The sequence below is a fragment of the Delphinapterus leucas genome, chromosome 11 (assembly GCF_059928025.1).
Source record: "Delphinapterus leucas isolate spDelLeu-1000000601 "Yukka" chromosome 11, BTC_Dleu_Yukka2, whole genome shotgun sequence".
In the NCBI taxonomy this organism is placed as follows: Eukaryota; Metazoa; Chordata; class Mammalia; order Artiodactyla; family Monodontidae; genus Delphinapterus; species Delphinapterus leucas.
This window is the reverse complement of record NC_143139.1, coordinates 7031834-7043268: the sequence shown is the minus strand read 5'-3', so window position 1 is coordinate 7043268 and position 11435 is coordinate 7031834. Positions and strand designations below refer to the sequence as shown.

The 11435-nt window shown below is 58.7% G+C and overlaps 1 protein-coding gene and 1 long non-coding RNA gene across 2 annotated transcripts; one reads left to right on the top strand and one right to left on the bottom strand.

Annotated features, from left to right (window-relative positions):
* The first annotated feature begins 172 nt into the window (after positions 1-172).
* On the top strand, positions 173-10989 carry LOC149747942 (uncharacterized). The gene is made up of 3 exons (XR_016394862.1): positions 173-9594; positions 9701-9905; positions 10242-10989. It is a non-coding gene; the product is annotated as an uncharacterized LOC149747942 (long non-coding RNA).
* ENO2 (enolase 2) lies at positions 3460-10891 on the bottom strand. Its single transcript, XM_022577462.3, has 11 exons — positions 10795-10891; positions 10205-10300; positions 9996-10054; positions 9638-9707; positions 8940-9073; positions 8510-8732; positions 7059-7256; positions 5982-6183; positions 5627-5735; positions 5406-5464; positions 3460-5101 (listed from the first exon to the last, which is right to left on the bottom strand). The coding sequence occupies exons 1-11, from the start codon at positions 10877-10879 to the stop codon at positions 5032-5034; spliced, it is 1305 nt and encodes a 434-aa protein (XP_022433170.1). The 5' UTR covers positions 10880-10891; the 3' UTR covers positions 3460-5031.
* Positions 10990-11435: the final 446 nt, after the last annotated feature.

Genomic DNA, 11435 nt, shown 5'->3' with positions numbered 1-11435 from the left:
GCCCCCATCCCCCCTTCTACCCCACCTGGCCCCGATCGCCCGCCCGCCTCCGGAGCAAATCCCGATCCCCGCTCTCGCTCGGCCCCTCCCCAGGCCTGCCGCCTCCCCAGGCCACCCGGAACGCCCGGGCCGCGCAGCCCGCCCCCGCCGCGCCGCCGCCCGCCCCCGCGGCCCGGCTGGCGCTCCGCTCGGCTCCGACCCGCCGCCCGCCGCCCGCGCCCGCCCCGCGCAGCCCGCAGTCGCGCGATCCCCGGCCCCCTAGGCGGCCTCCGCCCGCGGCCCCCGCCCCTTCCCGGGCGGTCGTCTCCCTCGCCCCTTCCTGGCCCCTCCCGGAGGCCGGCGGTCCCCCCGAAACGGGTCCCGGCCCCAGGCCCCGGCCCGACGCGGGGCTGCGGGCGGGCGGGCTGGGCTGCGCGTCCGGCGACTCGCACAGGAAAGCGGACGGCGAAGGGAGGGCGCTTGGGAGAGGGGGATGGGAGAAGGGAGGAAGAGGGAGAAGGAGGGAGCGCGGAGGAACGGAGGAGAGAGGGGCCGGGAGGGAGCCGCTAGGGAGGGAGGGAGCGCGAGGCGAGCGGCGAGGCGAGGGGGGGGAGGGGGATCCGGAGAAGGGGAGGCGCCGGGCGAGTTGTCAGAGGCCGAGGGGGCCTGGGCGCGGGGAGGGGTTCGCTCAGGCGGAATGCGGGGAGTCCGCGGGCCTGGCGCGGGAGAGGTCTAGGTAGGAGGGGCCGTGGGTTGTATGGGCAGTTATGAGGGGGGCTGGAGAAGTTTGGGGGCCAAGGGGTGTGCGGTAGAGGTGAGGGGGGAGAGCCTGTGGGTTTGTGGCAGAGATGGGGTAATGGAGTTAGGTTGGAGAGATGGAGCTTCTTGGGGGCCACGGGGACAGTGAGGTGTGTGACAAGGGGAGGGGAAAGAAGCTTCGGGTGACAGCGTCTTTGGCAAACGTAGCAGAAGAGGTTTGGGAGGGCATTTGTGAGAGAGAATGGGATGGAAGTTTGGGGTCATAAGGAGGGGAAGAAATTGAAAAGATGGAGACATACACAGGAGGATGGGGTTTCTGGACGAGAGTGAAGAGTTTGGGGGTGATTGGTGTTGGGGAAAGAACAGCAAATATAAGAATTTGGGGGAATGAGAAGTCTAGAGATGTCATGTGGAGAGAGAAGGGAAAGCAAGAGGAACCTTAAGAAAGGATGGAGACGGTGGGACCAGATGCAGATTCTAGGGGCCTGGGTTCTGGGTGGGAGACGAAGGTGGAAGATGGGGTGGGGGTGGGGAGGATGGCTGGATTCCAGGGGGGGCGGGGGGGTGGTTTCCAAAAGAGCTGAGGAGGGTTTCGTTTGGCAAGACAAGGTAGATAGAATGGGGTGCGGGTGGAAGGGAGTGGTAATGAAGATGAGAAAGAAATGCAAGATAGACAAGGCCTTTGGTGGCCATGCAGAGGAGGAGGGAAATTCAGTGATAGGGAGGACAAGCCAGGGGAGATGGAAAGGGAAAGCAGTAGAAGGAAATGGTAGGAATGGGGGCGCATGAGCGTTCATTTATGGGAGTGGGACACCATCCTCAGGCCCCCTGGCTGGTGGCAGCTCCATTTTCCTTCTCAAATCTGTACGAAGTCATCACTCACAGTACTTTGGGCTACAGGGAAGGGGTCGGGTGGGGATTAGGCTCCACGTGGAGACAACCCCTGGTGCCCAGTTTCCCCCATCGTGATCATTCTAATGTGGAGACAGTTCCACCGCAGACCCCTCTCCAGGCAGCCTCTGCCCCTGACAGTCCCCAGCCACTCCCAGTCTTTGGCCAGGAGGCCAGCACCCCCAGTCTCCACCCCGCAGAGTCTCCTGGGCTCTCTCCCTGCCCCACACCAAGCAGCAACATCTCTCAGGACAAAGGACACCAAGACGCTGGGTGATTTTTGGCAGCTGAGATTGGGAAGGCCGGAGAATGGGAGGGAGGCAGGCTGGGAAACAGGAAGAGCTGGAGCCGGAGTCTGGATTGGGAGCCCTCAGTAGCGCTCCAGATTGGGGCTGGGGGTGGTGTTTGTGTGTGAGCCCGCCAGCTAGAGGCCGAGGGTGGGCCCTGAGGGTAGGATCCCACCAGGCTTCTGAGAGGGAAGGAGCTTAGCTCTGTAGCAACTAGTAGATTTTGCCTCATATTTCCCTGGGCCAGGCTCAGCCAAGTTCTAGGAGTACCCAGAAGCTCTAAATGGATTCTATGGCACCGGGGAACCTGAGCAGGAAGGCTTCCCTGGCCTAGGAATGAATCACCACTCTTCAGACTCTTGAACTGGTTGGCACTCACTTTATTACCCCAGTCCCACCTTCCTCATCCCTCAGGGCTTTCCAGACAGCTCCACCCCCCCACCCACCCCCGCTGCCCACTCCCTTCATCTGTGTCCTAGGAGAACCCCAGCTCCTTCTCCCCACCCCCCAACTTTGTTCCAAGACTCCTCCTCTCCCCATGGTTCCCCCTCCATTGCATTTCCTCCCTGTCTACACTGTTCAGTTCAGTCCCCCACTGGGCCCTGGCCCAGGCTCTTCCCAGCTCCTTTCCAGGCCGAGCTCTTCTCCCTCCTTTTTTAACCACTAAGGGATGGGCTAGGATGGTGACATAGCGGAGCCTAAAAGAAAAACGTAGGCAGTGGTAGAAACGGGATAAGGAGAGTGAGAAGAGAAGCCAGGGCCTACCCCCTCCAATTCCTCCCCTACCTGAGGGCCAGGCTCACAACTCAGCTTCAGGGAGCATCACACACACCCCACCACCATCCCTCACCCCAGCTCCCTCTCTGGCCCCAGTCCCCCACGACCCACCCGTCTCCAGGCAACGGCACAAAAGGAAAGTGGAGAGAGGGGCCTGGGAGGCCCAGGCAGAGCTAGCTGTAACCCAATCCAAGCCAGTACCTGAGGGGTTGGGGTGTGGGGGGCATGAGAAGGCGACCTAGCAAGGAGGAAAGGGCAGAGGTTAGGAAATGTGGCTCCGACCAGGAGTTACTGAAGAAAGATGGATATAATGGACCCTAGAGAAAAGTACAGTGTGCCCCCAAGGGAAACAGAAAAGGACACCAGGAGACAGCAGAGAAGGGAAAGCTGAGATGCCCGCGCTGTAATGAAGAGGCACAGAGGATGGGGCGAGAAACTCTTCGACTGAAAAGGGCTGAGTTGTCAGCCACACAGGAGGAGAAAAGCAGAGAAACGGGTCCTGCCCATACAGAACGGGAATCCTCTTCCAGTCCTGGAGCTGGGCAGGATGGCAGAGGGGGCCCAGGACCAGGACTCAGAGAACAAACAGGGTGGGAGGCCCACAGAGGGAGCAGCCTTGCAATTCCTCCCACCCTCGCCCTGGAGCCAGTGCAGTCAACAGCCTACAGAAGCTTGACTCGCTCTAGTGGCCACAGCTCCACCCGGGTATCCGAGCCCTGGAGGGGGCTCCCCCGCCCCCCTCCTCCGGCCCCTCCCCCTCTCCCCCGCCCCCCTCCTCCCCTGTGGTTCCTGGGTTCCCATCTCAATGCTGGGGCTCCGCTGGAGCTGAAGGGTGATAGTGCGTCTCCCCAGCCACACACTGGCACCCTTCTCGCAGGCTGACCCAGGGAGGGGCCCGTTGAGCACCCCAGGTCCTGAATCTCCAGTTTACTGGAAGGCTGTTTCCTCCGGCTTCTGTACCCCCAGTACCATTCTTCCCTCGCTCCATGGTACCATTCTTCCCAAGCACCATCTTTTCCTCCCCGGGTTCCCACCTTGCAGGGGGTGCTGCCCAGGCAGTGCTGGTCGATCCCAGAAGCAGCCAGGACTTGGTCTGGGAGAGGCCCAGTACCAGAGCTGCTCCAGCCCACAGCTTTATCCCTCCTCTGGTCAAGGCCCTTGGTGAATCTGCAAACCCTTTGGATCCCTTTCTCCAAAAATGCATATACACACACAATTTTTGATACTTTTAGGAATTCTGGGGCCCCAGGTTAAGGACCCCCAATTCCCCTGGGTCCTGGGGCCAGGCTTGCTGCTGACACGGCAAGGCAATGTGCTCCCTGCCTGGCCAGGGTGAGGTGGGCAATGCCATCCTCCTGGCCTATTTGTTGGGCTTCTTCCTCTTTCTGTGCCCTCCCCAGCTCTGCTATCCAGTTTCACCGACTTCCAGGAGCTCCATCTTCTCTCCCCTCGTGTGGACGAGAGCAAGACTCCTCAGACACAGTAATGCACGGTGACTCACACTTTAATGGTGGTGCTCATTTCAACGCCACAGAGGTGCTGGCAGCTGTGGGACACGGCACGGGGGAGTGAGCCGGTGCTCAGGTGCAGCTGCAGGAAGAACGAACGAGGGGGAGACGGGCTGGGGAGAGAGGGACAGGGGAGGAGCCCCGGGCACACAGCCCCACCTCTGGACCGAGCCAGGCTGAGGTTAAGGCTTGGCACGCACACAGGAACCCTCATCGACGCCCCTTTCTGTGACCCTTCCCCTTCCAGCAAGACCCCCACCCCAGGCCATCTCAGAATCTACAGTCACATGAAATACAGACACATGGTCCCGTCCAGTCAGGCCAGTTTCTGGCCCTGGAGTTATGAGGAAGTGAATCATTAACAGGATGAATGAAAAATAAATAAATGAATAAATAATACATCAGTGCCTTAGGCCAGGCCTGAGCACGCAGCCAGCACTCCCCTCCACTCAGCACCACTGCGCAGTTCCTGTCTCATATGCAACCTGGAAACGAACAGACCCAGTGCAAAGCACACATGACACACGGCCCCTCTACACACCGCAACAACCAGCCCTGACGCTCCAGCACAGACCCTGATTGGTCTTCCATGGATGCCCTTACATCCTCAGTCCATGGCCAGTTTTTGAGGAGGGAGAAGAGAAAGGAAGGAGTGGAGAGTGTGGAACCCAGAGTGGGCGAGAGCGGAGACAGCAGGGGCTGGACCAGTCAAGGAGCAGCGCAGCAGGTCAGCCGGGGTGTTGCCTGGGGTGAAATTTCGAGCAGGACTGGAAAGAAGAGGTTCCAGGAGGACGGGCGAGGGGTTCCATGTCTCCAGGCAGGTAGAGGGATCACAGCACGCTGGGATTGCGGAAATTATGTCCGGCGAAGCGAGCTTCGTCCCCCAGCTCTTCTTCGATTCTGAGAGAGGTGAGTCAGAAAGGAAAGAGTCAGGGAAGCAGGAGGACCGCCCCCGCTTCCCATGGGGCCACCATCCTCCAAGCCCCTCGCACCACCTGCTCCCGGGTCCTGGCCTGAGCGAGGGCATTCCCTGGCTTTCCGTGGGCTGTCAATCAGGCCATCTGCAAACCCATCAATCAAAAACAAGTATTCTCTGGATGCCTACTGTTTGTTCTCCAGGCCCCGGGCACTGGAGATGAAATGGTGGAGAAACACAGCTTATAACCCCCTGGGCCCTGGGCTTCCATTCCCCGGGTCCCCTCACCTCATGAGCTGGTTGTACTTAGCCAGACGCTCGGAACGGCATGGGGCACCAGTCTTGATCTGAAACACCACAAAAGATAAGCAGCTCCGTGGCCGCCCTTTGCCCCGTGAAAGAAAACTTATACTCCCTTGAAATTCCCCCAACACCCGCAAACACCTGGAAGGAGAGAGCCACCTGAGCCTAGAACCCACCAATTGCACAAAGGGCTCCCTGGCGCTCACCTGGCCTGTGCACAGCCCTACCACCAGGTCCGCAATGAACGTGTCCTCAGTCTCTCCCGAGCGGTGACTCACCATGACCCCCCAGCCATTCTCCTGGGCCAGCTTGCACCTGCATCCGTACAGCAGCACTGAGCCCCAGCCCCTCACGCCGGCACCCTCTTCTCATGCCCACACCCTCTTCTCATCCCCTATGTTGGTCAAGAAACGTCTGGGTGGAGGGAGCAGAACCAGGAGAGCCGTGAAAGTGACTCCAGGTTCCCTGCCCCCTTCAGCACTTGTGGGCAAGACTGGGCTGGGAGCACTGGTGAGAGGCATCCTGCAGAAACGGGCTGAGTCAGGGACGGCAGGCACTCACGCTTGGATGGCTTCGGTGACCGAACCGATCTGGTTGACCTTCAGCAGCAGACAGTTGCAGGCCTTCTCCTCCACGGCCCGCTCGATTCGCTTTGGGTTGGTCACTGTCAGGTCATCACCCACAATCTGGATCCCCACGTTGGCTGTGAACTTGGACCAGGCAGCCCAGTCGTCCTGGTCAAAGGGGTCCTCAATAGAGACCACTGATGGGAGAGCGATGCGGAGGCTCTGAGTCAGGCAGGAACACCCCGCTGAGATTCCCTGAATGGACAGGTCAGACCCCCTGGCCAATTCAGCTTCCTCACCCCTGCTTTCCCCGAAACAAGCCTGCCCTAACTGCTTCTTGATTCTTTCATAAAACCTTTCAAAAAACAAGAGTTTAGAAACTTTCTCACAACCTATCTTGGTATTTTCCCATCTTCTACCAGGAAGCCCTTCCTCGTTGCTATTCTAAAAACTTCATTCTGCAATCTAAGTCTATTTTCTCTCGCTCTGTCTCAGGAACTGGAAACCAAGTGCCTCCATCCAGGGGTAAAAACCACTGGGGGACCTAGAGAGGGTGATTCAGCACCTCCTCATCCACATGACATCCAGCTCCATTCAGCATCCAGCATCCAGCCACCACACTGGTGGCTTATGGGATCTTAGTTCCCTGACCAGGGATTGAACCCGTGCCCTCGGCAGTGAAAGTGCAGAGTCCTAACCACTGGACCGCCAGGGAATTCCCCAGCATCCAGTTTTATCAACCAAAGATCCTGAACTGTGCTAGTTCCAGTCACCTTCTCACCATGCCTGGTTCCTCCCAAACCCGCCCCCTTATCCCAGCAGCTTCAGAGATCATGACTTTAATCAGGATCCAAAGCAGATGGAACAGATTCACCACAGGTACCTGCACAATTACACGACATCCAAAGCCCAACCTCTGCAGGAGGCTCCTTCACCCCATCCCTGGTTCTCAGGTTCTTCTCAGGACATCTCTCCCTGACACCCGGGTCAGCACCCCCGTAAGGTCCAGAGTTGTCCCCAACACATCCCTGCCTGCCCCCCGCCCTCCCCCTGCCACAGCCCTTGCTCTCACCAGGATAGTTCCTGACAAAGTCCTGGTAGAGGGCCCCCAGCTGGTCCCCGGTGATGTATCGGGAAGGATTAGCGGGAGACTTGAAGTCCAAGTCGTATTTGCCATCACGATAAAACTCCGAGGCGGCGACATCCATGCCAATGACGATCTTTTCTGTGTAGCCAGCCTTGTCAATGGCTTCCTTCACCAGCTCCAAGGCTGGGGATGGAATACAATGGGCGAGGAGGAATGAGGGAAAGAAAGAAATTCAGAACAGAAGTGGAGGGCTGTTGCTAGGGAGAGGTCTGGTTAAGGTTGTTTTGGGGTTATTCCCAGGTCTGTGACGAGCAGGCCACCTTTTAGGAAGGCAGAGGAATGGAATTGTGTTAGTAATAGTCTTTTTGTTTTTGTTTTTGTTTTGGCTGCGCCGCGCGGTGTGTGGGATCTTGGTTCCCTGACCAGGGATCGAACCGCAGCCCCTGCATTGGAAGCATGGACTCTTAACCACTGGACCACCAGGGAAGTTCCATAGTTTTGTCTTGTTTTGTTTTGTTTTGTTTTGTTTTGTTGCGGTACGCGGGCCTCTCACTGTTGTGGCCTCTCCCGTTGCGGAGCACAGGCTCCGGACGTGCAGGCTCAGCGGCCATGGCTCACGGGCCCAGCCGCTCCGCGGCACGTGGGATCTTCCCGGACCGGGACACAAACCCGTGTCCCCTGCATTGGCAGGTGGACTCTCAACCGCTGCGCCACCAGGGAAGCCCAGTTTTGTTTTATTGTTTGTTTGTTTTGTTTTAAATAGCTATAATTTATTGAGGGCTTAACTATGTCACCTAAGCACTTACACATATGATCTCATTTAATCCTCACAATTATGCTAAGAGGTAGAGACTGTTGTTCCCATTTTACAGATGAGAAAGACAAGCACAGAGAAGTTAAGTGAGCAAGATCCCCAGCCAGTAACTCTTCAAGTCAAGGTTCAAATCCAGGCAATTTGGCCCCAGAAAGTTAACTCTTAGCCACTACCTGCCTGCATAGTTTCTCTTCACTGTAAGGTTTCTCCCAGGGCAGAGAAAGGCTAGAAATCCTAGACGTCTAAGAGGTTGGGGTGGGAATGGGATAGATTTGGAGCGGATTCCCTGCAGTATGGTGTATCTCATCAAACTGAGGATCCATCGGAGTTAAAGGTGAGGATGGATCCCACAGGTCACCTAGACCACCTCCCAGCATCCCCGGGGGCTCCAGTGGGAACTTACAGACGCTTACAGATCTGGCTGGGTGGATAAAGAATGTCCTCTTCGGCCTGCATGTGAATCTGTTAGGCCCTCTGGCACCCACTCCGAGGAATGGAACCTCTTGGAATTAGCTCAGGGACCCTCACGCAGCCTCCTCGGGACTTGGTGAAACGTGTGGCCCTTCCTGATGTCCCGGGATGGAGTGAGACTTAGAGCTGGGAGTGGGGCTCCTGGCCTCACCTTCACTGTTCTCCAGGATATTGGGGGCAAAGCCACCTTCATCTCCCACGTTGGTGGCATCCTTGCCATACTTGTCCTTGATGACGCCCTTGAGCGTGTGATAGACCTCCGCCCCGAGTCGCATGGCATCCCGAAAGCTCTCAGCGCCCACTGGGAGGATCATAAACTCCTGCATGGCCAGCTTGTTCCCAGCATGGGAGCCCCCATTGATCACGTTGAAGGCCTGGGAGCCACAGGAGGACAGAAAAGTCACAGAGCACTTCCCTCTCCGCCCCTGGGAGTGTCAACCCCAAATCCCAAACTTCCTCCAGCTTCCTGGACTCAGAGTCCCCTGTCCCCATCCTTTCTCTTTAGCTGTGCCCCATCAGTCCTCACAAGGCTTCATACTCCCTCCCCACCCACCCCTGGGAGGGGCAGGTCATAGTCTCACCGGCACAGGCAGGATGAGGTCTGAGTTCCCGGCCAGCTGAGCAATGTGGCGGTAGAGGGGCAATTCCTGCTCGGCCGCCCCTGCCTTACACACGGCCAGGGACACACCCAGGATGGCATTGGCCCCAAACTTGGCTGGGAGATTACAGAGGAAGGCACTGAGCAAACACGTCCCCTTCCCCTTCCAGGCCTCGCCTCCACCTACACTCCCCAAAAGGAGCCAGTAAAGGAGACCCCCCTCCTCCCTCTCCACTCCTGCAACACCTCATCCATCCTCTCCTGAAAGTAGTGGGGGGCGGCGAGGGGAGGTGAGTGGAAAGAGCAGAGAGCGGCACTATTGCTAAACATCCCTGAGACCACAGACTACCTGCCACCAACTGCCCCCTCCTTATGCTGCAAAGTTCTCCCTTCTGTCTAATGTCATTCCCCTCCCACTGGCGTTAAACTCATGGTTTCTTGAAGGGCTAGTCCTCCTCGGGTCATCCTTCTCTCTTTTTTTTTTTTTTTGGCCACACCTCACAGCCTGCAGGATCCGACCAGGGATCATACCCGTGCCCCCTGCAGTGGAAGCTCATGGGTGGAGTCCTAACCACTGGACCTCCAGGGAAGTCCCAGCTCATCCTTCCTAAGAAGGCCCTCAGTTCTCCGTCTGCTCCGTGAGTTCCCTCCCCACCCCGACTCTCTCCCAGCCCTGCTTACACTTGTTCTCAGTCCCATCCAAGTCCAACATGAGGTTGTCCAGCTTCTCTTGTTCCACCACAGAGAGACCCTGTGAGCAGAGCCTCCATCACCCAAAGCCAGGATGAAGGCTGGACCCTAAGCCAGAGGGCCCCCTACATCCACACACAGGCTCACAGCTAGCCAGGGTCCAACCAGCTTCCTGCAACAGCGGCCTGTCTGGATTAGAGGACCTGAAGCTCCATGGGAGCAGGGGGCATCCTTCCCCGGTAACCATGATTCCCAAGAGGTGGGCCTTTCTCCCTCTCCTTCATCGTCCCCTAATCCAGGGTTCCTTCCAGGACCCTGGTCCCCACCCCCAGCAAAGAGCGGGCCTCACTGAGCTGATGAGGGCCGGGGCGATGGCGGTGTTGATGTGGTCCACTGCCTTCAAGACACCTAGGGAGAGGTGGAGAGGTCAGGCTGGCTCAGGCCAGGCGGGGCCCGAAGAGGAAAGGTGGGGGGAAGGCATGCAGGAAGAGGGCTGGGGACTGGTGTGAGGTCCCCAGTAGAGGGACAGGAGAGCCGGGAAAAGACAAAGGGCCTCACCTTTGCCTAAGTAACGCTGTTTGTCCCCATCCCTTAGCTCCAGGGCCTCATAGATACCAGTGGAGGCTCCACTGGGCACCGCAGCCCGGAAAAGCCCTGGGAGGGGAACGTGGAATGAGGATGGAGAGAGAAGACACCACAGGGACCAGAGATTCTTCAGCCTTCCAGCTCTACGCCCCTGCAGCCGCATCCAGCCTTCTTCCACCAGTGCTCCTTAACGACCCCCCCGCCCCACCCCACCCCGGACACACGCACGGAGGCGGATGCACAAGCACTGGCCTCCCCATCCGCCCAACTGAGGCCCCACGTGCACAAGTGGGACCCACAGAAATGAAGCTACGCAGGCAGCACACACGGTGCACGCACACACGGTGAACAGAGGGCAGAGCCAGGCTGTGTATCACACACTAAGCTAGCACACAGAGACCGGCCTATCCTGGCTCCCCTGGAAAAGGAGGATCCACCCCGCCCCGCTCCAGGCTCGTGAGCCTGGCCCAGCACCCCATCCCCACTGGGAATTCCCGGGGAGCCTCCCATGCCAGGCGAGGGCAAAGCCAGCATGGCGGCTGTGGGAAGGCCCTGCCCATTACCTTTGGCAGTGTAGAGATCCACCTCCACCGTGGGATTCCCACGGGAGTCCAGGATCTCCCGGGCCCAGATCTTCTCAATGGACATGATGGCTGGGATCTCCTTGGGTGGAAGGGAAGGAAGGAGAAAGGTAAGAGGCTTAGAGGGGTGGAGCCTGAGACCAGTGGGAGGGGCCAAAGGCTGGGAGGCTGGAAGGGATGGGAAAGAGGTTACTGCACTGGGCGGGGTGGCGGGGGGGGGGGGGCGGGGGGGGTGACGAGGAGCTGGCTGCAGTCGTCGGCTGTAGAAGGGATCCCCCCGCCCGTGGGGAGAGGAGAAGGTCAATGCAGTGAGGAAGGGGAGGTCACTGCAGTGGGGGGCGGGGTAGGATCAAAAACGAGATGGGAGGACTCCGCAGTGAGGAGGGGAGGGGAGGGGCACGGCAGTGGTTCCCTCGCCCCCTCAGCAGCCGGCTGGTGGGGTTCCCCCAGATCTCCTCAGGGCGGTCCGGCTGCTAGGTTTGCATTTCTCCTTGGAGCCCAGAAGAGCATGGGTCGTATGGGCAGCGGGAGGCCTCTCCTCCTGAGCCCCCATCCCCCACAGTCTAACGCTCCAACCCCCACTCCAAGGTCCCAATCTCCCTCCAAATGTATGTCCCTCCTCT